The sequence below is a fragment of the Scyliorhinus torazame genome, chromosome 5, assembly GCF_047496885.1.
Source record: "Scyliorhinus torazame isolate Kashiwa2021f chromosome 5, sScyTor2.1, whole genome shotgun sequence".
Lineage (NCBI taxonomy): Eukaryota > Metazoa > Chordata > Chondrichthyes > Carcharhiniformes > Scyliorhinidae > Scyliorhinus > Scyliorhinus torazame.
Window position 1 is genome coordinate 142,606,081 of NC_092711.1, and position 26,978 is coordinate 142,633,058.

Below are 26,978 nucleotides of genomic sequence, written 5' to 3' on the forward strand. Positions count from 1 at the left end.
TTTGGAGGACCGGAAAGACTCTGCCCCTCCGCCAATCAGAGCTCCACCATTGTCTCAATGCGGAAGCTGGACATGGAGGTTTTTGCCGAGCAAAGCTGTTGTTCCCCCAACCTTGAATGAGCTTGAGCTGCACACAGACTCCTGTCTCCAACATCTGTGAGTAAAACACTTTCTTTTCTCCCCCTTTCCATTTCTTTTCTCATTCTCACCTTCAATTGGTCACTTGCAGCAACTGAAGGGAACGGAAGTGAATTCAGGGAGGGTCAGACTCTGGAAAGGTTGGCCCAGGCCTCTCTCTCTCTTAAAGACATTGACATCCTTTGCTCCCTCAGCTTGGCACATTTATTTGTCTGGCTAAAAGGATGGTCTGTTCCTAATGTTCACAATTAAAGGGCTGGTTTCCCCAGGAGATGGCTGACATTTAAGGGGTCAGTAAACAGGCCAAATCAAACCCAGCCAATTACTTCCCTGTCGGAATACTCTCCATCATCAGCATAGTGATGGAAGGAATCATCAAAGGCCCTATTAAGTGGCACTTATTCTGCAATAACCTGCTCCTGGACGCTCAGTTTGGGTTCCGCCAGTGTCACTCAGCTCCTGACCTCATTACAGCCTTGGTTCAAACTTGGACGAAAGAGCTGAATGCCAGAAGTGAGGTGAGAGTGACTCCCCTTGACATCAAGGCAGCATTTGACTGAGTATTGCATCAAGGAGCCCCAGCTAAACTGGAGTCAATGGGAATCAGGGGATAATTCTTCACGGGTTGGAGTCATACCTGGCACAAAGGAAGATGGGTGTGGTGATTGGAGGTCAATCATCTCAGCTCCAGGACTTCACTGCAGGATTTCCTCAGGTCAGTATCAGAGGCCCAACCATCTTCAGCTGCTTCATTAATGATCTCCTTTCCATCATAAGGTGAGAAGTGGTGATGTTTGCGGATGACTGCACAATGTTCAGCACCATTCTCAACTCCTCAGATAATGAAGCAGTCCGTGTCCAAATTTAGTAAGACTTGGACAATATCCAGACTTGGGCTGATAAGTGACAAGTTACATCCGTTGCTACACAAGTGCCAGGCAATGACCATCTCCGACAAGAGAGGATCTAACCACCACCCCTTGACATTCAGTGGCATTCCCATCACTGAAACCCGCACAACCAACATCCTGGGGGTTACCATTGATCAGAAACTGAACTGGACTAGCCATATTAATACTGTGGTTACCATGGCAGATCAAGGGCTGGGAATCTTATGGCGAGTAACACGCCTCCTGATGCCCCAAAGCCTGTCCACCAGACATCTACAAGCACATGTTAGGAGTGTAATGGAATACACTCCACTTTGTTGGATGAGTACAGCTCCAACAACACGCAAGAAGCTCGAATCTATCCAGGACAAAGCAGCCTGATTGATTGCGCCGCCTTCCGCAAACATTCAAACCTTCCACCACCGACAAGCAGTAGCAGCCATGTATACCATGTCCAAGATATACTGCAGTAACTCATAAAGGTTCCTCAGACAGCACCTTCCAAACCCACAACCATCTAGAAGGACAAGAGCAGCAGATACCTGGGAACCTCACCACCTGGAGGTTTGCTTCCAAGTTACACACCACCCTGACTTGGAAATATATTGCCGTTCCTTCACTGTCCCTGGGGCAACATCCTGGAATTCCCTCCAGAACAGCACAGGGGATGTAGGGCAGCATGGTGGAGCAGTGGTTAACGCTGCTGCCTCAAGGCGCCGATGTCCCAGGTTCGATCCCGGCTCTGGGACCATGTGTAGTTTGTACACTCTCCCCCGTGTTTGCGTGGGGTTTCGCCCCCACAACCCAAAGATGTGCAGGTAAGGTGGATTGGCCATGCTAAATTGCCCCTTAATTGGAAAAAAATGAATTGGGTAATTCAAATTTATAAAAAACAAATTAAAAAAAAAAAACAGCACAGGGGATGTACCTACACCTCAAGGACTGCAGCAGTTCAAGAAGGCAGCTCACCACTACTTTGGAAGGGCAACTGGGGATGGGCAATAAATGTTGGCCTGACCAGCATTGTCCACATGCCGTAAATTAATTTTTAAAAATTTAATATCGGACAAAGATATGTCTAGTGTTGTTATATGGTACGTATTATATATATTATTGGTGGTTCTGTAATAAAATAAATGTATTATTATTTCTAGTTTTGTAATATAGTACTGTACCTACATTATATATTTCCAGTCATACAGTCATTGCAGCACTGACAGAATCCATTTGGGAACTCAAGTCAATGCTGACTCTCTGTACAGCAATCCAGTCAGTCCCATTCCCCCTCGATATCCCTGTTCACCTGCAAGTTTATTTTCTTGAAGTGACCATCCTATTTTATTTTAAATTATGAATCATCTCAATAACTTCCACAACCCTTGTGTGCAGTGAGTTCCCTGTCATGACCACTCCATGACTAAATAAAATTCTTCCTCAAGAATTTCCCCATCTCTAATCAGTAAATGTACTTATATGGAGATTTTCTACTCTTGTACAGGTTTTAGTGAGTTTAGATTTGTTGATCAGCACCTTCAGGAAAATTGGGAGGGAAAGTAAGTGAATACAGTCTGTATATTACACACACTTTCAACAAAAGAACAAAGAAATGTACAGCACAGGAACAGGCCCTGCGGCCCTCCAAGCCCGTGCCGACCATTCTGCCCGACTAAACTACAATCTTCTTCACTTCCTGGGTCCGTATCCCTCTATTCCCATCCTATCCATGTATTTGTCAAGGTGCCCCTTAAATGTCACTATCATCCCTGCTTCCACCACCTCCTCCGGTAGCGAGTTCCAGGCACCCACTACCCTCTGCGTAAAAAACTTGCCTCGTACATCTACTCTAAACCTTGCCCCTCTCACCTTAAACCTATGCCCCCTAGTAATTGACCCCTCTACCCTGTGGGAAAGCCTCTGACTATCCACTCTGTCTATGCCCCTCATAATTTTGTATACCTCTATCAGGTCTCCCCTCAACCTCCTTCGTTCCAGTGAGAACAAACCGAGTTTATTCAACCGCTCCTCATAGCTAATGCCCTCCATACCAGGCAACATTCTGGTAAATCTCTTCTGCACCCTCTCTAAAGCCTCCACATCCTTCTGGTAGTGTGGCGACCAGAATTGAACACTATACTCCAAGTGTGGCCTAACTAAGGTTCTATACAGCTGCAATATGACTTGCCAATTCTTATACTCAGTGCCCCGGCCAATGAAGGCAAGCATGCCGTATGCCTTCTTGACTACCTTCTCCACCTGTGTTGCCCCTTTCAATGACCTGTGGACCTGTACTCCTAGATCTCTTTGACTTTCATCCAGTAACATAGACATATATCTGTCTGGCAGCCTGCATGAAGATTTTCAGGTCTCTGTGTCCAGGACAGGAAGTTTGGATCTGTCAAACAGCCTGAATCAGCACCTTCAGGAGAATTGGGAGGGTGAATATTAGATACAGCAGAGTGAGAATAGAGGGAGAGTGTGTGGGATAGAGATTTAGAGCATTTCAGGGAAAGAGAGAGGAAAGAATGTTCGATATAAACTAGAATTGTCAGTTCTGAGTTTCTATCCTGTACTGACAATGATTACTATTGTAAAATCTGTTTGCAGGAAGTTAGAACGAGAGGAGTTTGAGGCCGATATCTCAAACTAAATATCATGTCAAGAACTGACTGAGTCACTCAATTCTTGGGAACTGAAGATCATCGGCCTTTGAATCTAGAAGGAGAAATGCTTGTCTATTCTGTCTGCTTCAAGATATTTTAAACATCAGTGTGTCTGGAAAAGCACTGAGACACACACACACCCATGTGGGACTATTACAGAGCACTGACTGTGGAAAGAGCTTTAACCAGTGACACAGCCTGAAAAAATACTACACCATTCACAGCAGGGAGAGACTGTATATGTGTTGTGTGTGTGGATGAGGCTTCAACTGATCATCCAACGTGGTGAGACGCAAGATCACCCGGACCATGGAGAAACCATGGAAATGTGAGGATTGTGGGAAGGGATTCAAAGGCCCGAACGAGCTGGAAAGGCATCAATGCAGTCTCACTGGAGAGAAGCCGTTCACCTGCTCTGACTGTGGGAAGGGATTCACTCAGTTATGCAGACTGCAGAGCCACCAGAGAGTTCACACTGGGGAGAGGCCTTTCACCTGCTCTCAGTGTACAAAGGGATTCACTGACATTGGCAACCTGCGGAGACACGAACGAGTTCACACTGGAGAGAGACCGTTCACCTGCTCTCACTGTGAAACGGATTTCATTGATAGTGTCAGGCTGCGGAGACACGAACGAATTCACACTGGAGAGAGGCCTTTCACCTGCTCTCAGTGTGAAAAGGGATTCACTGACATTGGCAGCCTGCGGAAACACGAACGAGTTCACACTGGAGAGAGGCCTTTCACCTGCTTTCAGTGTGAAAAGGGATTCATTGATATTGGCAACCTTCGTAGACACGAACGAGTTCACACTGGAGAGAGGCCTTTCATCTGCTCTCAGTGTGAAAAGGGATTCAATGTCATTGGCAACCTGCGGAGACACGAACGAATTCACACCGGGGAGAGGCCATTCATCTGCTCTGTGTGTGATAAGGGATTCATTCAGTTATGCAGACTGCAGAGCCACCAGAGAGTTCACACCGGGGAGAAGCCGTTCATCTGTCCTGTGTGTGATAAGGGATTCACTGAATTATCCAGCCTGCAGAAACACAATGTCACTCACACCAAGAGCAGGCCCTTTGAATGCTCTGACTGCAGGAAGGGTTTCAAAAGCTCACAGCTACTGATGTCCCACCAGCGCATTCACTCTGAGGAGAGACCGTTCAGCTGCTCTCATTGCACAAAGAGGTTTAGAACCTCATCCAACCTGATAAAACACGAGCGAGGTCACACCGGGGAGAGCCTGTTCACCTCTCCGACTGTGAAAAGATTAACTCGGTCATCACTTGCTGAGCCACAATGTCACTCACACCAATGAGAGACCCTTTAAATGCTCCGACTGTGGGAGTGGGTTTAAAAGCTCTCTGGTACTGATGTCCCACCAGCGCATTCACACTGAGGAGAAACTGTTCAGCTGCTCTCTCTGCACAAAGGTTTCAAACGTCATCCACATTGCGGAGACACCAGTGAGGTCACACTGGAAAGAAGCCATTCACCTGCTCTCACTGTGGGGAGGGATTCACTCAGTCGTCCAACATGCTGAGACACCAAAGGGTTCACAAGTGATGATGGGTTAAATTCTGCTGTTATTCCTGCTGTTAATCACATCCAGGACTGAAGTGGGTGGAGGGATTTGTCTTCTCATCAACTCCTCCTGCTGCTAGGATGTGGCGATCCTGGCGAACTACTGCTCCCCGGACCTGGAATACCCGACTGTGAAGTGCCGTCCATACTACCTTCCATGGGAATTCTCTTCTGCGATCATCACGGCGGTCTACATCCCACCCCAGGCGGAAGTGAAGAAGGCGCTTGATGAATTGTAACCGCTATAAATAACAATGAAGCAGAATACCCGGAGGCCTTGTTCATTGTGGCCGGGGACTTTAACCAGGCCAACCTCGAGTGTATTGCCAAAATTCCACCAATACATCTCCTGTCCCGACAGGGGCCCCAACATCCTTGACCACTGCTACACAAACATCAAGGGCGCCTCTCGATCCGTCCCCTGACTGCACTTCGGAAAATCGGAGCACAAGACGGTGCTCCTTCTCCCGGCATACAAGCAGAAACTGAAGCGGAGAATCCGGTTAAGAAGGTCGTGCAACGCTGGTCCGAGGCAACAGAAGAGCTCCCACGTGACTGCTTGGAGTCAGTGGACTGGTCCATATTCAAGAACCCCGCAGCCAACCTAAACAAGTATACCAGCACCGTCACAGACTTCATCAGCAAGTGTGTAGAAGATTGTGTGTCAAAGAAGGTAGTACGTACGTTACCCAACCAGAAACCATGGTTTAATCGGGAGATTCACTCCCTGTGGAAGGGCACGTCTGAGGCATTCAAGACAGGCGACCCTGACCTAATCAAAAGATCTAGGTATGACCTCCGCAAAGCCATCACAGACTCCAAGAGACAACACCAGGACTCCCAAGAGACAATACCAGACTAAGCTGGAATCACAGATTAACGACATGGACTCTCGTTGGTTGTGGAAAGGCTTAAATAACATAATGGGTGCAAAGTAAAGCCGAGTAGAGTCTTCAGCAGCAGCGCAACCCTCCCCGACAAACTCTGCGTTCTATGCTTACTTCGAGCAGGAAACCAACAAACCTTGGACACACCCATGCCCACCGTCATAGCCTCCAAAGCCAGATTGGCCTTCTTGAAAGTGAACCCTCGGTAAGCGACAGGTCCTGACGGGATCCCTGCCATGCACCCAGATCCTGCGCTGACCAACTGACGGGTGTGTTTGCGGACATCCTCAACCTCTCCCTACTCCGTTCTGAGGTTCCCACCTGCTTCAAGAAGACCACCATCATACCGGTGCCAAAGAAGAACCAGGCAACGTGCCTCAATGAATACCGTCCGATGGCCTTGACATCGATCATTATGAAATGCTTAGACCACAGCTGGAGTAATGTGTGCAGTTTTACTCCCCTTACCTTAGGAAAGGTATTGCCACAGAAGAACAGCAACAAAGTTTCACCAGACTTGTTCCAGGTTTGACAGGACTGTCCTATGAAGAGAGATTGGGGATACTAGGTCTTTTTTCTCTAGAGTTTCAAGGAATGAGGGATTTAATTGAAACTTATAAAATCCATAAAGGAATAGACAGAGGAGGTGCAGGCGAGATGTTTCCCTGGGTTGGAGAGTCTGGAACCAGGGGACACAATTTCAAAATAAGGGGGAAGCCACTTAGGACCGGTCTCGGAGGAGACATTTCTTTACTCCGAGGGTTGTGAATCTTTGGAATTCTCGACCCCAGAGGGCTGTGGGAGCTCAGTCGCAGAGTGAGTTTAAAGCAGAGACTCACAGATTTCTAAATCCCAATAACACAAAGAGATATGGGGATAGTGGGGGAAAAGGCATTGAAGTGGTTGACCAGCCATGATCGTATTGAATGGTGGAGCAGGCTCGACGGGCTGAATGGCCAACTCCGGCTCCGATGATATAAAGATGGGTAGGAAAGTAAATTGTGAAGAGGACATAAGGAGACTACAAAGGGATATGGATAGGTTAAGTGAGTGGGAAAAGATCTGCCAAATGGAGAATAATGTGGGAATATGTAAATTTGTCCTTGTTGGCCAGAAGTATAAAAAAGCTTATTATCTAAATGCTGCGTGATTGCAGAGCTCTGAGATTCAGAGGGATCTGGGTGGCTGAGAGCATGAATCACAAAAGGCGAGTATACAGGAACAGCAAGTAATTAGGAAAGCTAATAGAATGTTATTGTTTATTGTGAGGGGAATTGAATACAAAAGTAGGGAGGTTATGCTTCAGTTATACAGGACATTGGTGAGACCACATCTGGAGCACTGTGTACAGTATTACTCTCATTTAAGGAATGATGTAAATGTGTTGGAAGCAGTTCAGAGAAGGTTTACTGGACTCATACCTGGAATTGGAGGCTGGTCTTATGAGGAATGATTGGACAGGCTGTTTAGGTGACTTGATTGAACCGCATAAATCCTGAGGGGCCTTGACAGGGTGGATGTGGAAAGGATGTTTCCTCTTGTGGGAGGATCTAGAAATTGGAGTCACTTTAAAAGTAATAACTTGCCCATTTAAGGCAGAGGAGAACTTTTTTCTCTGAGGGTTGGGAGTCTTTGGAACTCTCTTCCTCAAACGGCAGTGGAAGCAGAGTCTTTGAATATTTTGAAGACTGAGTTGAATAGATTCTTGATAATCAAGGGGGTGAAAGATTATTGGGGGGTCGGCGGGAATGTGGAGTTGAGGTTACTATCAGATCAGCCGGGAACTTATTGAATGGTGGAGCAGGCTCGAGGGGCCGAGTGGCCTACTCCTGCTCCTAATTTGTATGTTATCACATCCTTTCTAATAGATTTTAGCATTTTCCCTCCTGTTGATGTCAGGCTAATGGGTCTGTGGTTCCCTGTTTTTTCTCTCCCTCCTTAAATATTGGGGTTACATTTACCACCTTCCAATCTGCAGGAACCATTTCAGAATCTATAGAATTGTGAAAGATGATCACCAATGTATCCACTATCTCTCCAGCCGCCTCTTTCAACACTCTGGGATGTAGAGCAGCAGCTTTTGGGGATTTATTAACTTTCAACCACATTAATTTCTCCAGTACTACTTTTTCACTAATTCTAATCTCTTTCAGTTCCTCGTGCTCACTGGTCCCTTGGGGGTCTCATATTTTTGGGACAATTTCTGTATCTTCCACCATGAAGACAGACACACATTGTTTAGTTTCTGTGTCATTTCCTCATTCCCCATTATAAACTCTGCTGTCTCTGCCTGGAATGGACCCACATTGGTCTTTGCTAATCTTTCCCTTTTCACATTCCTATTGGAGCTTTTCCAGTTCTCCCCAGTTTGCTCTCACATTCTATTTACTCATTATGAGTTTCTTGATCCTCCTTTGCTGAATTCTCAAACAAGTTTCCAATCCTCAGGGTTGCACTTATTTTGGCAACTATATGAGTGATAAGATCTATTTTATCTTCAAAAATGAGACCAAGATCTGGTTGATTGGAGGTGTCCAAAAATACAACTTTATTGCTAATTATCCACCTTGATTCTCTTGCATAAAAATAAATCAAAATGCAGATCAAATAATACATCAAAACATAATAAAGAGAGTTAAACAAAAACATGAGAAAATATTAGGAAATCAATAGATGGTTCATAATTTCATAAAGCATGAATACAGAAGAAACTTTAGTCATGAAACTTTATTCTTAAAGAAATTCTTATCAATGGTCTAACCCCTTATTGGTTTCAAATTCTCAGCTGAGGCTTCCTGATTTATTCAAAAAACTCTCCGTCACTTGGAGCATGATTTGTTATCCAGGCATTGGTCATTACTTAAGATTCATTAATATCTATCAATTTAATTAAATGTCTACATGTTCCTGCCACATGTACCAATCCTCTGAAGATAAGGTGTTCTGCATTAACCTTGCTTGTTGCTCAGGCTTTGCTACATTTTGTGAATGTTTCTGTTGCTGAGGCTGCGATACTTTTTCACTACTACATGTATTTGTAGAACAATGGTTTATTCATTACGAGGGCTTTTATGCAACTTTTCTTGAAACCGTGTTAGATTCTGACACATCAAGTTGCTGTACAGCAATTCTCATATTTTTATATGAAACAATGACTTTGCCTTGTGGATATTCCATTTTCTGTCTGTATGTATACTGAATTTAAGAATTATACTGCATTGATTCTTCAAGGTACCAATAAATCAGTGAAGCAATAAACCTATAATCTATCAATGAGCCTCTTCCTTTGACCTAATGGAATCTTTAATTTTTCTTGTTAGCCACGGTTGCGTCACTTTCCCTGTTGGATTTTTGTTTCTGAAAGGAATCTATATTTTATATAAATATGTGTAATTCTTTAAATGCGATTGCCTGTGTATCATTACACATTTTATTGTATGTTCCCAATCAACTTGCCCCTCATAGCTTGACAGTTTCCTTCTGTGACAGAACCATGTAACCACCAAAGCCTATCTTCATCTAAACCTGCATGCTTTGGGGTTCCAAACAGAAACAGGAACTATCTGGCATCTACCTTCCAAACACCCTTTCACTCTGTGATCCTTATGAAATTTGACACAAGGCTCAAAAGCATCAGTCGTGAGACCGGCCAGTCCAGCAGAAAGAAACCCTCCGACCCTCCCCATTGACCAACTGTCAGAATGAACAAAATGCAGTCCTGGATGTAATTGAGGAGCAACAATAACAGCAGAATCCAACCCCTGTAATCAATTGTGAACTTGTTGGTGCCTCAGCAGGTACGAGGAAACACAATCCCTTGCTACACTGAGAGCAGGTGAACGGCCTCTCCCCAGTGTGAACTTGCTGGTGTCTCGGCAATGTGGATGATTCACAGAATCCCTTCCTACACTGAGAGCAGATGAATGGCCTCTCCCCAGTGTGAACCCACTGGTGCCTCTGCAGGCTGGATAATTGAGTGAATCCCTTCCCACACTGAGAGCAGGCGAATTGTTTCTCCCCAGTGTGAACTCGCTGATGTCTCCGCAGGGTGAATGACTGACTGAATCCTTTCCCACAAAGAGAGCAGCTGAATGGTCTCTCCCCAGTGTGAATGCGCTGATGAGCTTCCAGTGCAAATAGGAGCTGCAGTCGACCATTTGGCACATTGAACTTGCTCAACCCTGTCATGAGCTCAATGGCCGATCTAGCTCAGCACCATTTCCCCACACTATTCCCCATTTCCCTTGGTGACTTCAACATCTCGAAACCTATCAACTCGATCTGGATAATACTTGATGAATGAGGCTCCATAGTCCTCTGGAGTAGAAAATTCCAAAGTTTCACCACATCTTCGAGTGAAGAATTCACTCCTCATCTTAACTTTCAGTCCATTTTCCTTCCTGTTCCCCATGATCCTCAACTCCCTCATCAATCAGAATTCTGTCTAACTTCACGGCACCAAGGACCCAAGTTTGATCCCGGCCCTGGGTCACTGTCCGTGTGGAGTTTGCACATTCTCCCCGTGTCTGTGTGGGTCTCATCCCCACAACCCAAATATGTGCAGGGTAGGTGGATTGGCCATACTAAATTGGCCCTTAATTGGAAAAAACATGAATTGGGTACTTTAAATTTAAAAAAGATGTTTTGGTGAGAGGGGGGTGGCGTCACAATCAAATCCAGTGACTACCCACATGTACTTTGTGTCAGTTTGGGGTCAATGTCCACCCCCTCATTTTTCATCCGAGTCTCATAAGGTTGGAGATGGCTCTGGACAAGTAATGGCGGGCGCAGCTCCCACAATCCTCCCATGCTGGTGAAACTGCTCTATCCCAGGTGGATGGGTGGTCTGGAACTGCACATGTCCAAGGGAGAGGGACCCTTAATTGAAAACAAAAACAGAGAACTTATAATAAAACAACTAATTCCAAAGATAAACTTTGAGGTAAGAGATTACTGAAAATATATAACATGGTTACAGTACAATATTACAAGAGTAGAAATAATAATAAATGTTCTTTACAGGTCCAGACGGAGTGACTGGGAAGAGGGGTAACCCCAGGTTAAAGACGTGTGAAATGTCTCCAGCCAGGACAGTTGGTAGGATTTCGCAAGCCCAGGCAGATGGTTTGGGGGGTGGGGGGTGGGGGGTGAATGTAATGCGACATGAATCCAAGGTCTTGGTTGAGGCCGTACTCACGTGTGCGGAACTTGGCTATAAGTTTCTGCTCGGCGATTCTGCATTATTAGGCTTGCAAAATCCTACCAACTGTCCTGGCTTGAGACAATTCGCACCTCTTTATAACCTGTAATTATCCCTCTCTCCAATCACTCCGTCTGGACCTGTAAAGACTTAATTACCTGCTAAGACTCGCATTCAAAAGTATCGTCTTGCATCATTGACTTTGTCTGTATCTATGTTTCTGGAACCCACCTCTTCATTCACCTAAGGAACAGTGCTCCGAAAGCTAGTGATTCGACTAGTGTTGGACTTTAACCTGGTGTTGTAAGACTTCTTACTTTTACTTTAACACAATGAACAACCACACTCCATGGTAACGTCGCTGAAGTTGTCACTCAATTCTCCTGGAACCAATCCAGTGTGATGCTTCGTTCCTGTGTTTACTTCCATTCTATACCTTTGCCTGACTGGCAGCCCTTAACCCCAGAGGCGTCTTTTGCTGTGATGGTTTCCTGATGATATTCAGGTCCCGATAAACCAAATGACTCTTCCAAATCCTGAAGTGACGTTTTTTTCTTCAAATCTTCGTCTAATATCCTGTAAAATGCAAGTTGAGAACAGACAATTCTAGTTTCCATTCTCACTCTACTGTACGTAATATTCATCCTCCCAAATCTCAGAAGGTGCTGATTCAGGCTGATTGACAGATCCATGCTCACTGCTTCCTGTCCTGGGCAGAGGCCTGAAAATCTCCATGCAGGCTGCAAGACAAAAATATGTCTATAATACTGAACTCAACATGTGTGCAACATACAAACTTCCTTTCGCTTCAGTTGCTGCAAGTCACCAAAGTCCCCTCAGAATGAGAAAAGAAATGGAAAGGAAAAGTAGATTTGGAGAGGCTACTCCCTCTTAATAATAATAATAATCGAGGGCAGCACAGTGGCGCAGTAGGTTAGCACTGCGGCCTCACAGCACTGAGATCCCAGGTTCGATTCCAGCTCTGGGACACTGTGTGGAGTTTGCACATTCTCCCCGTGTTTGCGTTGGTTTTGTCCCCATAACCAAAACGATGTGCAAGCTAGGTGGATTGGCCACGCTAAATTGCCCCTTAATTGGGGAAAAAAAATGAATTGGGTACTCTAAAATTTTAAAATAATACTAATAATCTTTATTATTGTCACAAGTCGGCTTACATTAACACTGCAATGGGGCGGTACGGTGACGCAGTGGTTAGCTCTGCCGCCTCACGGCGCCGAGGTCCCAAGTTCGATCCCAGATCTGGGTCACTGTCCGTGTGGAATTTGCATATTCTCTCTGTGTTTGCCTGGGTTTTGTCCACACAACCCACAGTTGTGCAGGGTAGGTGGATTGAACACGCTAAATTGCCCCTTAATTGGAAAAGATGAATTTAGTAATCTAAATTTAAAAAAAAAACACGGCAATGAAGTTACTGTGAAACTTCCCGTGTCGCCACAATCTGACACCTGTTAGGGTACACAGAAGGAGAATTCAGAATGTTCAATTCACCTAACCGCACGTCTTTCAGGCATTCTAGAACAAGAGGTAATAGTCTGAGGGTAAGATGGGCAGCATGGTAGCACAGTGGTTAGCACCGTTGCTTCACATCTCCAGGGTCCCAGGTTCGATTCCGGCTTTGGTCACTGTCTGTGGAAATCTGCACCTTCTCCCCGCGTCAGCGTAGGTTTTGTACGGGTGCTCCGGTTTCCTCCCACAGTGCAAAGATGTGCAGGTTACGAGGATTGACCAAGATAAATTGCCCTTAGTGTTCAAAAAGGTTAGGTGGAGGTTCCAGGGGCGGCTATGGAGGAGTAAGTCACACATTTGGTGCTTTTGGACCTTTCCCCCCAACTTTTTTGTACTTTTGAGTGCTAGTTCGGAAGGCATAGGCACTCAGGCATTGACTCCAGACACAGGTGTATGGAATTAAGAAGCAGAAAGAATCGCAAACAGTTGAAGAAGTGGGCAAACAAGGGCAGTGTACAAGCTGCTGCTGAGGACAATATGGCCGACGTCCGGACCCTTAATGCAGACAGCCCAGCCAACAACGGAGCATCTGTTGAAGGTCATTCATGAGGGCTTTAATGCTTTGCAGCGGAACAGTATAGACCCGATTCAGAAGTATATCGAGGGCCCTGAGCACAGGCTGGATGCCCAGGATCGTACGATCCAGAAGCTGGAAAAAGCGCTGGAGGAGCAGGAGGATCACCAAACGGTGGGGGAGGTGGAGATGGAGAGGTTGAAGGACCAACAAAAAAGGCTTCTGGAGATGGTAGAGGGGGGGGTGGGGGGGGTGGGTGACGGGGGAGGAGTTTTTGTTCTATTCACATATTCATAAGGTGTATTCCCGAATTGATCTTTTCATCATGAGCAGAGATTTGTTAGCGGGGGTGACGGATGTAGAATATTCGGCGATCGCTATTTCGGACCATGCCCCACACTGGGTTGATCTGCAGGTCTGCAAGGAAAGTTTTCAGCGCCCTCAATGGAGGCTGGAGGTCGGTTTGTTGGCTGACGAGGCGGTGTGAGAGGGTGAGGAAATGTATGCAAAACTACCTGTACGTCAATGACACAGGGGAAGTCTCAGCGGTGGTGCTCTGGGAAGCGCTGAAGGCTGTGGTGAGAGGGGAGCTGATTTCAATCAGAGCACATAGGGACAGGACGGACAGGGCAGGAAACTTGGTAGGGGATTCGGCGGGGCTGAACAAGGTGTTCAGGGATTTCTATAGCAAGCTTTAATCCTCAGAACTCCTGGGGCGGGAGGGGATAAGACGCTTTCTGGATGAACTGACCTTCCCAAAAGTGGGAAGGGGATTGGGGATTGGTAGACTGGTTGGGGACCCGATCAGGACTTCAGAAATATTGGTGGGCTTGAGGGCCATGCAATCGGGTAAAGCCCCAGGGCCGGATGGGTATCCGGTGGAGTTTCATAAAATTCTCCGAGATAGTGGGGCCGGTGCTGGCTAGCGTTTTTAATGAGGCACGAGACCGAGGGGTGTTACCCCCAATGATGTCACAGGCCACCATCTCGCTGATATTGAAACTGGACAAAGACCTGGAGGCATGTGGGTCCTATAAGCTGATCTCTCTGCTCAACGTAGATGCTAAAATTCTGGCCAAGCCCTTGGCGGCTAGGATTGAGGACTGTGTGCCAGACGTCATTATGGAAGATCAAACCGAGTTAGTCAAGGGCAGGCAGCTGGTGGCCATCCTAAGAAGGCTGCTGAATGTGATTATGATGCCCCGGAGAGTAAGGAGGTAGAGGTACTTGTGGCAATGGATGCTGAGAAGGCTTTCGACCGGGTTGAGTGGGACTATCTATGGGAGGTGCTGGGACGTTTTTGGTTCGGGGAGGGCTTTATCGACTGGGTCAGACTGTTGTACCAGGCTCCAGAGGCGAGTATGAGGATGAACAGGACGACATCTGACTATTTCAGACTGTACCGTGGGACAAGGCAGGTGTGTCCCCTCTCCCCACTGCTGTTTGCGGTAGCAATAGTGCCGCTGGCAATTGCCCTAAAAGCCTCTAGGGGCTGGAAGAGGCTGGTACGGGGGTAGGTGTGGAACACAGTTTCATTGTACGCTGACGACCTGCTCCTATACATCACGGATCCAGTGGCTGGGATGGGTGAGATTATGGGAATCCTGAAGGAATTCGGCTGGTTGTTGGGGTACAAACTAAACATGACAAAGAATGAGTTGTTTGTAGTCCAGGTGAGGGGCCAGGAGGGTAGGTTGAGGGGGCTGCCGTTCACGTTAGTGGGGGACAGTTTTAGATACTTAGGGATACAGGTGGCGCGGGACTGGGGCTGTCTGCACAAGTTGAACTTGTCTCGGTTGGTGGAGCAAATGAGGGCTGAGTTCCGGAGGTGGGATGTGCTCCCACTGACACTAGCGGGGAGAGTGCAGACAGTTAAAATGACAATCCTCCCGAGATTCCTGTTCATCTTGTAGTGTCTCCCCATTTTCATTCCGCGTTCTTTTTTCAAGAAGGTTAATAAAATGATTATGGGATTTGTGTGGGCGGGAAAGTCCCTGCGGGTGAAGAGGGTGATGCTCGAGAGGATCAGAGGGGAAGGGGGCTGGCGCTGCCAAACTTCAGTAATTTCTACTGGGCGGCCAATATGATTTTTAAAAAAATAAAAAAATTTAGAGTACCCAATTATTTTTTTAATTTTCCAATTAAGTGACAATTTAGCGTGGCCAATCCACGTAACCTGCACATCTTTGGGTTGTGGGGGTGAAACCCACGAGACATGGGGAGAATATGCAAACTCCACACGGACAATGACCCAGGGCCGGGATTTGTACCCGGGTCCTCAGCACCGCAGCAACATAGCTATGATAAGGAAGTAGATGGTGGGTGCGGGGTCGGATTGGGAGCGAATGAAGGCCGCTTTGTGCAGGGGGACCAATTTGGCAGCCCTGGTTACAGCGCTCCTGCCACTCCCACCAGCACGGTACTCCACGAGCCCCATAGTGGTAGCGACATTGTGGATCTGGGGCCAATGGAGAAGGCACATGGGGGGAATGGGAGCATCGGTTTGGTCCCCAATTTGCAATAATCACCGGTTTGCCCCAGGGAATATGGACAGTGGGTTCTGAGCATGGCAGAGGGCTGAGATTGAGAGGATGGGGGATTTATTCTTGGAAGGGAGCTTCCCGAGCATGAGGGCGTTAGAGGAGAAATTTGGGCTGGCGAGAGGGAATGAGTTCAGGTACCTGCAGGTGCGGGACTTTCTGCGCAGATTCAGTCCTTCCCACGCCTGCCACTCAGGGGGATCCAGGACAGGGTAGTGTCCAGTGGATGGGTGGGGGAGGGGAGGGTCTCGGATATATATAAAGAACTTATGGGAGCGGAGGAGTCAGACCGAGGAGCTGAAGCTTAAGTGGGAAGAGGACCTTGGAGGTGAGATAGAAGAGGGCTTATGGGTGGAGGCGTTGAGTAGGGTGAACACGACCACAACATGCGCCAGGCTCAGCCTGATTCAATTTAAGGTCGTCCACTGGGCCCACTTGACAGTGGCCCGGATGAGTAAATTTTTCGGATTGGAGGACAGGTGCGCCAGATGTTCGGGAGGGCTGCCGGCGAAACATGCCCACATGTTTTGGGCATGTCCAAAACTCAGGGGGTATTGGCAGGGGTTCGCGGATGTTATGTCCTGTGTACTGAAAACAGGGGTGGTGAGGAGTCCAGAGGTGGCTATTTTGGGGGTTTCGGAGGACCCGGGAGTCCAGGGGGAGAGAGAGGCTGACGTTTTGGCCTTTGCTTCCCTGGTAGTCCGGCGACGAATTCTGCTGGGATGGAGGTACTCAAAACCTCCGAAGTCGGAGGCCTGTCTATCAGATATGGCAGGCTTTCTCGGTCTGGATGAAAGCTGTATGGGTTCGCCCGGATGTGGCAACCATTTATCAACTTCTTCGCGGAAAATTAATCGTCAGCGGGGGGCGGGGTTAGGGTAATGTAGGTTAGGGGGGTACTTAGGCTGGTCCTTGTGGGAGGGGAGCTGGGTTTCTTGCACTATAACGATTGTTTTTTTGCACACTGTTTTATATTATTGTTGTTTATTGTGCCAAAATGTCTTAATAAAATTGTTTGTCAAAAAAAAGTTAGGTGGTGTTACTGTTGGGGCTTTTCACAGTAACTTCATTGCAGTGTTAATGTAAGCCAACTTGTGACAATAAAGATTATTTTTAAAAAGAGGTAGCAAATTCTAAGAGTTGAGGAAACACTGCCTCTCCCAAGGGCTGTGAATCTGTGGAATTCACTGCTCCAGAGTGCGGTGGAGCTGGGACAGTGAGTAAATTTAGGAGTTTTTAATTGGTACTGTGTTGATGGGTTATGGAGAAGTGGCAGGACTGTCGAGTTAAGGCCAGGATGAGATCCTGGTGGGGCAGACTCGATGGGCCAAATGGCCTAGTTTTGCTCCGAAATCTTATGACCTGATGAAAGGGGGAGACATTGATGTTCCCAGATGTTGCCCAGAGAAGGAAGTTTTAGTCTGAAGCTCATTGTCCAACCTCCACATTGTGACATCATAAAGGAGCTCGTCCTAAATCAACCAATCGGAATAAATTCGCTTCGCTGTGACGTCACTGCATTAGCGCGCACCCGCCCGGCGCGCGGACACGGGAGCCCCGCCCACACTCTTTGTTCCCCCTCCCCCGACAGATACTCGAGACGGTTTCCAAGCAACCAGCTGAGAACTCCGGCTAGAGCAAGAAGCCGCTCGGTGATCGCTCCTTCCCCCACCCCGGCACGGGAATGCGCATGTCTAACGGAGAGGGAAAGCTGCGCATGTGTTGGTGAAATCCCTCTCCCCTGACCCGGGACAGCGCATGTCGAAAAGAGAGGGGAAGCTGCGCATGTGCAGGGGAGCAACACGCCGCTGACCTGACTGCTGAGGTATTGACCAATGGGAAGATTGGAGGACCGGAAGGACTCTGCTCCTCCGCCAATCAGAGCTCCCCATTGTCTCAATGCGAAAGCTGGACATGGAGGTTTCTGCCGAGCAAAGCTGTTGTTCCTCCAACCCTGAATGAGCTTGAGCTGCACACAGACTCTGTCTCCAACATCTGTGAGTAAAACGCTTAATTTTCTCCCCCATTTATTTTCTTATTCTGACCTTCAATTGGTGACTTGCACCAACTGAAGGGAAAGGACGTGAATCCAGGGAGGCTGCAGACTCTGGAAAGCTTGGCCCAGGTCTCGCTCTCTCTTCAAGACATTGACATCCTTTGCTCCCTCAGCTTGACACATTTATTTGTCTGGCTAAAAGGATGGTCTCTTTCCTAAGGATGTGGAGATACCGGCGTTGGACTGGGGTGAGCACAGTAAGAAGTCTTACAACACCAGGTTAAAGTCCAACAGGTTTGTTTCAAATACTAGCTTTCGGAGCACTGCTCCTTCCTCAGGTGAATGAAGAGCTATGTTCCAGAAACATACATATCTCTGCAAGACGTGCCAGATCATCGACATGGATACCACCATTGCACGTGAGAACATGTAATGGTGATATATATCTCTGCAGGACGTGCCAGATCATCGACATGGATACCACTATTACACGTGAGAACACCACCCACCAGGTACGCGGTACATACTCGTGCGACTCGGCCAATGTTGTCTACCTCGTACGCTGCAGGAAAGGATGTCCCGAAGCATGGTACATTGGCGAGACCATGCAGACGCTGTGACAACGAATGAACGGACATCACGCGACAATCACCAGGCAGGAATGTTCCCTTCCAGTCGGGGAACACTTCAGCAGTCAAAGGCATTCAGCCTCTGATCTCCGGGTAAGCGTTCTCTAAGGCAGCCTTCAGGACGCGCGACAACGCAGAATCAACGAGCAGAAACTTATAGCCAAGTTCTGCACACATGAGTGCGGCCTCAACTGGGACCTGGGATTCATGTGGCATTACATTCATCCACCACCATCTGGCCTGGGCTTGTGAAATCCTACCAACTGTCCTGGCTTGAGACAATTCACACCTCTTTAACCTGGGGTTACCCCTATCTCTGGATATGGAAACACTTAATTAACTGCAAAGGGGCTGGTTTAGCACACTGGGCTAAATCGCTGGCTTTTAAAGCAGACCAAGCAAGCCAGCAGCACGGTTCAATTCCCGTACCAGCCTCCCCGAACAGGTGCCGGAATGTGGCGACTAGGGGCTTTTCACAGTAACTTCATTGAAGCCTACTTGTGACAATAAGCGATTTTCATTTCATTTTCATTTCATGCTCGCATTCTAAGTATTGTCTTGCATCTTTGAATTTGTCTATACATATGTTTCTGGAACATATCTCTTCATTCACCTGAGGAAGGAGCAGTGCTCCGAAAGCTAGTGTTTGAAACAAACCTGTTCGACTTTAACCTGGTGTTGTAAGACTTCTTACTGTTTCCGAATGTTCACATTTAAAGGTTGACATTAAAGGGAACAGTAAACAGGACAAATCAAACCCAACTAATGAATTCCTTGTCGGAATACTCTCCATCATCAGCAAAGTGATGGAAGGAGTCATCAACAGTGCTATCAAGTGGCACTTACTTAGCAATAACCTGCTCATGGACGCTCCGTTTTGGTTCTGCCAGTGTCACTCATCTCCTGACCTCATTACAGCCTTGGTCCAAACATGGACGAAAGAGCTGAATGTCAGAGGTGAGATGAGAGTGACTGTCCTTGACATCAAGGCAGCATTTGACTGAGTATGGCATCAAGGAGCCTTAGCTAAACTGGAGTCAATGGGAATCTGAGGGAATACTTTGCGTTGGTTGGAGTCATACCTGGCACAAAGGACAATGGTGGTTGAAGGTCAATCATCTCAGCTCCAGGACATCACTCCGGGAGTGATGGGTTTCTTCCATGGTGCTCTGGTTTCCTCCCACAAGTCCCGAAAGACGTGCTTGTTAGGTGATTTAGACATTCTAAACTCTCCCTCTGTGTACCCAAACAGGTGCCGGAGTGTGGCGACCAAAGGCTTTTCACAGTAACTTCATTGCTGTGTTAATGTAAGCCTACTTGTAACAATAATAAAGATTATTATTAGGAGAATTGGGAGAGTGAATATTAGATACAGCAGAGTGAGAGTGGAGGGAGAGTGTGTGGAATGGAGATTTAGAGCATTTGAGGGTAAGAGAGAGAGCAAAGAATGTTTGCTAGAAACTAGAATTGTCTGTTCTGAATTTCTTATTCTGCACTGACAGTGATCACTTTTGTAAAATCTTTTTGCAGGAAGTTAGAACGAGAGGCGTTTGAGGCCGATATCTCAAACTAAATATCACGTCAAGAACTGACTGAGTCACTCAATTCTTGGGAATCGAATATCATCGGCCTTTGAATCTAGAAGGAGAAATGTTTGTCTATTCTGTCTGCTTCAAGAGATTTTGAACATCAGTGTGTCTGGAAAAGCACTGAGACACACACACACACCCGTGTGAGACTGTTACAGAGCACTGACTGTGGAAAGTGCTTGAACCAGTGACACAGTCTGAAAACATATTACACCATTCACATCAGGGAGAGCCTGTACACGTGTTCTGTGGACAAGGCTTCAACTGATGGTCCAACGTGGTGAGACTCAAGATCACCCAGACCATGGAGAAACCATGGAAATGTGAGGACTGTGGGAAGGGATTCAAAGGCCCGTACGGGCTGGAAAGGCATCAACGCAGTCACAATGGAGAGAGACCGTTCACCTGCTCTGTGTGTGGGAAGGGATTCACAGCCCCGCATGAGCTGGCAAGGCATCAACGCAGTCACACTGGAGAGAAGCCGTTCACCTGCTCTCAGTGTGAAAAAGGATTCACTGACATTGGCAATCTGCGGAGACACGAACGAGTTCACACTGGGGAGAGGCCGTTCATCTGCTCGGACTGTGGGAAGGAATTCACTCGGTTATCCCACCTGCAGAGACACCAGAGAGTTCACACCGGGGAGAGGCCATTCGCCTGCACTGGGTGTGATAAGGGATTCACTCGGTTATCCCACCTGCAGACACACCAGCGGGTTCACACTGGGGAGAGGCCATTCACTTGCACTGTGTGTGATAAGGGATTCACTCAGTTATCCAACCTGCAGGCACACCAGCGAGTTCACACCGGGGAGAAGCCATTCATCTGCTCTGTGTGTGATAAGGGATTCACTCAATTATCCAACCTGCTGAGCCACAATGTCACTCACACCAAGAGCAGGCCCTTTAAATGCTCTGACTGCAGAAGGGGTTTCAAAAGCTCACAGCGATTGATGTCCCACCAGCGCATTCACACTGAGGAGAGACCGTTCAGCTGCTCTCACTGCACAAGGAGCTTTAGAACTTCATCCAACCTGATGAAACACAAGCAAGGCCACACTGGGGAGAGCCCGTTCACCTCTCCGACTGGGAAAAGATTCACTCGGTCATCACTTGCTGAACCACAATGTCACTCACACCAATGAGAGACCCTTTAAATGCTCCGACTGTGGGAGTGGGTTTAAAAGCTCTTGGATACTGATGGAACACCAGCGCATTCACAATGAGGAGAGACCGTTTAGCTGCTCTCACTCCACAAAGAGATTTCAAACATCATCCACATTGCGGAGACACCAGCGAGTTCACACCGGGGAGAGTTGATTCACCTGCTCTGATCACAGAATTTACAGTGCAGAAGGAGGCCATTCAGCTTATCGAGTCTGCACCGGCTCTTTGAGAGAGCACCCTATCCAAGCCCACATCTCCACCCTATCCCCATAACCCCCACCCGACACTAAGGGCAATTTAGCATGGCCAATCCACCTAACCTGCACATCTTTGGACTGTGGGAGGAAACCCACGCACACACGGGGAGAACGTGCAGACTCCGCACAGACAGTGAACCAATCCGGGAATCGAACCTGGGACCCTGGAGCTGTGAAGCAATTGAGCTAACCACCATAAGACATAGGAGCGGAAGTAAGGCCATTCGGCCCATCGAGTCCACTCGACCATTCAATCATGGCTGATTTCAACTCCATTTACCCGCTCTCTCTCCATAGCCCTTCATTCCTCGAGAAATCAAGAATTTGAAATGAAATGAAATGAAAATCGCTTATTGTCACGAGTAGGCTTCAATGAAGTTACTGTGAAAAGCCCCTAGTCGCCACATTCCAGCGCCTGTCCGGGGAGGCTGGTACGGGAATCGAACCGTGCTGCTGGCCTGCCTTGGTCTGCTTTAAAAGCCAGCGATTTAGCCCAGTGAGCTAAACCAGCCCCTAGCTAAACCAGCAATTTATCAACTTCTGTCTTAAAGACATTCAACGTCCCGGCCTCCGCCGCCCTCTGTGGCAATGAATTCCACAGACCCACCACTCTCTGGATGAAGAAATTTCTCCTCATCTCTGTTCTAAAGTGACTCCCTTTTATTCTAAGGCTGTGCCCCCGGGTCCTAGTCTCCCCTGGTAATGGAAACAACTTCCCTACGTCCCTAAGCCATTCATTATCTTGTAAGTTTCTATTAGATCTCCCCTCAACCTCCGAAACTCCAATGAATATAATCCCAGGATCCTCAGACGTTCCTTGTATGTTAGGCCTACCATTCCTGGGATCATCCGTGTGACTCTCCGCTGGACCCGCTCCAGTGCCAGTATGTCCTTCCTGAGGTGTAGGGCCCAAAATTGCTCACAGTATTCTAAATGGGGCCTAACTAATGCTTTATAAAGCATGCTACCGTGCTGATTGTGGGAAGAGATTTAGTGATTCATCTGCCTTGTTGACACACCAGCGAGTTCATACTGGAAAGAAGCCATTCACCTGCTCTCACTGTGGGGAGGGATTCACTCAGTCATCCAACATGCTGAGACACCAAAAAGTTCACAAGTGATGACCGGTTAAATTCTGCTGTTATTCCTGCTGTTAATCACATCCAGGACTGAACCTGGAGTGGGTGAAGGGGTTTGTCTCCTCGTCAACTCCTGGTGCTCGGATGTGGCGGCCCTGGCGAACTACTGCTCCCCGGACCTGGAATACCTGACTGTGAAGTCTCATCCAAAATACCTACCACGGAGTTCACTTCTGCCATTATCACAGTGGTCTACATCCCACCCCAGGCGGAAGTGAAGAAGGCGCTTGATGAATTGTACATCGCTATAAATAACAATGAAATGGAATACCCGGCGGCCCTGTTCATCGTGGCCGGGGACTTTAACCAGGGCAACCTCAAGAGTGTACTGCCAAAATTCCACCAACACATCTCCTGTCCCGACAGGGACCCCAACATCCTTGACCACTGCTACACAAACATCTAGGGCGCCTGATGATCCATCCCCGGACCACACTTTGGAAAATTGGACAACAAGACGGTGCTCCTTCTCCCGGCATACAAGCGGTTTGTTTGCTTAATAAATTTAAGTGTACACAATTATTTTTTTCCAATTACGGGGCAGTGTAGCGTGGCCAATTCACCTCCACTGCACATCTAATTGGGTTGTGGGGTTGAGACCCAAAGACACGAGGAGAATGTGCAAACTCCACACGGACAGTGACTGGGGCCAGGATCGAACCCAGGTTCTTGGTGCCGTGAGGCAGCAGTGCTACCCATTGTGCCACCCAACTGACAGATTTCTAATTACCAATAACACAAAGGGATATGGGGACAGTGTGGGGAAAAAGGCATTGAAGTGGATAATCAGCAATGATCATATTGAATGGTGGAGCAGGCTCGATGGGCTGAATGGCCAACTCCGGCTTCGATGATGTAAAGATAGGTAGGAAAGTAAATTGTGAAGAGGACATAAGGAGGTTGCAAAGTGATATAGATAGATTGTGAGTGGGAAAAGACCTGCCAAATGGAGAATAATGTGGGAAAATGTGAAATTGTCCACGTGGGCCAGAAGAATAAAAAAAGCTTATTATCCAAATGGTGAGAGATTGCAGAGCTCTGAGATTCAGAGGGTGTCCGAGAGCCTGAATCACAAAAGGCGAGTATACAGGTACAGCAAGTAATTAGGAAAGCTAATAGAATGTTATTGTTTATTGTGAGGGGAATTGAATACAAAAGTAGGGAGGTTATGCTTCAGTTATACAGGACATTGGTGAGACCACATCTGGAGCACGGTGTACAGTATTGCTCTCATTTAAGGAATGATGTCAATGTGTTGGAAGCAGTTCAGAGAAGGTTTACTGGACTCATACCCGGAATTGGAGGCTGGTCTTAGGAGGAATGATTGGACAGGCTGGGCTTGTGTCCGATGGAGTTTAGGTGACTTGATTGAACCGTATAAGATCCTGAGGGACTTGACAGAGTGGATGTGGAAAGGTTGTTTCCTCTTGTGGGAGAATCTAGAAATTGGAGTCACTTTAAAAGTAATAACTTGCCCATTTAAGACAGAGGAGAACTTTTTTCTCTCAGAGGGTTGGGAGTCTTTGAAACTCTCTTCCTCAAAGGGCATTGGAAGCAGAGTCTGTGAATATTTTGAAGGCAGAGCTGGATAGAATCTTGATAGGCAAGAGGGTGAAAGGTTATCGGGGGATTAGCGGGAATGTGGAGTTGAGGTTACAATCAGATCAGCCGTGAACGTATTGAATGGTGCAGCAGGCTCGAGGGGCCGAGTGGCCTACTCCAGCTCCTAATCCGTACGTTATCACATCCTTTATAATAAATTGTAGCATTTTACCTCCTACTGATGTCAGGCTAATGGGTCTGTGGTTCCCCATTTTCTCTCTCCTTCCTTAAATAGTAGGGTTACATTTACCACCTTCCATTCTGCAGGAACCATTCCAGAATCTATAGAATTGTGAAAGATGATCACCAATGTATCCACTATCTCTACAGCCGCCTCTTTCAACACTCTGGGATGTAGAGCATCAGCTTTTGGGGATTTATTCACTTTGAACCACATTAATTTCTCCAGCACTACTTTTTCACTAATACTAATCTGCTTCAGTTCCTCGTGCTCACTAGTCCCTTGGTTCTCTCGTGTCTTTGGGCCGATTTCATGTCCTCCATGAAGACAGACACACGTTGTTTAGTTTCTCTGCCATTTCCTTATTCCCCATTATAAACTCTCCTGTCTCTGCCTGGAATGGACCCACATTGGTCTTTGCTAATCTTTTCCTTTTCACCCCCCCCCCCCCCCCCCCCCCCCCCCCCCCCCCCACGCGTCTGCTGATGATTTACTTCCAGCAAAGAAGTCGACGAACGGTTGCCACCTCCGGGCGAACCCTAACAGAGACCCTCTCAAGGCGAACTTGATTTTCTCCAAACAGAGAAAGCTAGCCATGTCCGATAGCCAGGTCTCCAACTTCGGGGGCTTTGAGTCCCTCCATGCTAATAGTATCCATCTCCGGGCTACCAGGGAACCAAGGCCAGAACGTCTGCCTCTTTCTCCTCCTGGATTCCCGGGTCTTCTGACACCCCGAAAATAACCACCTCTGGACTCAAGTGCCACACATAATTTTAACACCATGGACATGACTTCCGCAAACCCCTGCCAAAATCCCCTCAGCTTTGGACATGTCCAAAACATGTGGACATGGTTCGCCGGTCCTCCCGCACATTTTGCGCACCTGTCCTCCACACCAAAGAATATGCTCATCTGGGCCAGTGTCATGTGAGCCCGGTGAACAACCTTAAATTGTACCAGGTTGAGCCTGGCACATGTTGCGGACGTGTTGACTCTACTCAACATGTCTGCCCATAGACCATACTCTATCCCAGCTCCTCCTCCCACTTGTCCTTTTCACATTATAAAGGAAAATGTTTCTAGCCAGTTTGCTCTCGTATTCTATTTTCTCTTTATGAGTTTCTTGATCCTCCTTTGCTGAATTCTAAAACAAGTTTCCAATCCTCAGGGTTACACTTATTTTGGCCATTTTGTGAGCGATGAGATCTATTTTCTTCAAAAATGAGCCGTAGATCTGGTTGATTGGAGGTGTCCAAAAATACAACTTTATTGTTAATTATCCACCGTGATTCTCTTACATAAAAATAAATCAAATTCTCATCAATAGTCTAACCCCTTATTGGTTTCAAATTCTCAGCTGAGGCTTCCTGATTTATTCAAAAAACTCTCTGCCACTTGGAGCATGATTTGTTACCCAGGCATTGGTCATGACTTAAGATTCATTAATGTCTATCAAATTAATTAAATATCTACATGCTCCCGCCACGTGTACCAATCCTCTGAAGATGAGGTGTTCTGCATTAACGTTGCTTGTTGCTAAGGCTTTGCTACATTTTGTAAATGTTTGTGTTGCTAAGGCTGCAATTCGTTTTCATTACTAAATGTATTTGTAGAAAAATGGTTTATTCACTACGAGGGCTTTTATGCAACTTTTCTTGAAACCGTGTTAGATTCTGACACATAATTAAGTTCCTGTGCAGCAATTCTCATATTTTTATCTGAAACAATGACTTTGCCTTGTGGATATTCCATTTTCTGTCTATATACTGAATTTAAGAATTATACTGCATTAATTCTTAAAGGTACCAATAAATCCGTGAAGCAATAAATCTGTAATCGATCAATGAGCCTCTTCCTTTAACCAGTGGAATCTTTAATTGTTCTTGTTAGCCACGGTTGCATCACTTTTCCTGTTGGATTTTTGTTTCTGAAAGGAATCTATATTTTATGTAAATATGTGATAATTCCTTAAATGCGATTGCCTGTGTATCATTACACATTTTATTGTAAGTTCCCAATCAACTTGCCCTTCATTGCTTGACAGTTTCCTTCTGAGACAGAACCATGTAACCACCATAGCCTGTCTTCATCTAACCCTGCATTCTTTAGGGGTTTCAAACAGAAAAAGGAACTATATGTCATCTACCTTCCAAACACCCTTTCACTCTCTGATCCTTATGAAATTTGTCACAAGGCTCAAGAGCATCAGTCGTGAGAAGGCCAGTCCAGCAGAAAGAAACCCTCCGACCCTCCCCATTGACCAACTGTCAGAATGAACAAAATGCAGTCCTGGATGTAATTGAGAGCAGAAATAATAGCAGCAGAATCTAACCCCTGTAATCAATTGTGAACTTGTTGGTGTCTCAGCAGGTATGAGGAAACACAGAATCCCTTCCCACATTGAGAGCAGGTGAACGGTCTCTCCCTCCTGTGAACACGCAGGTGGGACGTCAGGCTGGATAATTGATTGAATCCTTTCC

General features: G+C 46.9%; 1 protein-coding gene and 1 long non-coding RNA gene across 6 annotated transcripts in view; one reads left to right on the forward strand and one right to left on the reverse strand.

The window, feature by feature from the left end:
* LOC140419921 (uncharacterized) lies at positions 1-26,334 on the forward strand. Of its 5 annotated transcripts, none has more exons than XM_072503977.1 (2): positions 1-156; positions 3,633-9,560. In XM_072503977.1, exon 2 carries the CDS (start codon positions 3,998-4,000, stop codon positions 5,003-5,005), a length of 1,008 nt encoding a protein of 335 aa, XP_072360078.1. In that variant the 5' UTR covers positions 1-156; positions 3,633-3,997; the 3' UTR covers positions 5,006-9,560. The 5 variants fall into 5 exon arrangements, 2 of the variants coding, with proteins under 2 accessions (XP_072360078.1, XP_072360079.1); XR_011946090.1 differs by lacking the exon at positions 3,633-9,560 and adding an exon at positions 20,095-26,334 and having other exon boundaries at positions 35-156; XM_072503978.1 differs by having other exon boundaries at positions 42-143.
* Positions 1-26,978, reverse strand: part of LOC140419927 (uncharacterized) — a 378,337-nt gene that overhangs the window by 30,780 nt on the left and 320,579 nt on the right. The window lies entirely within an intron of this gene.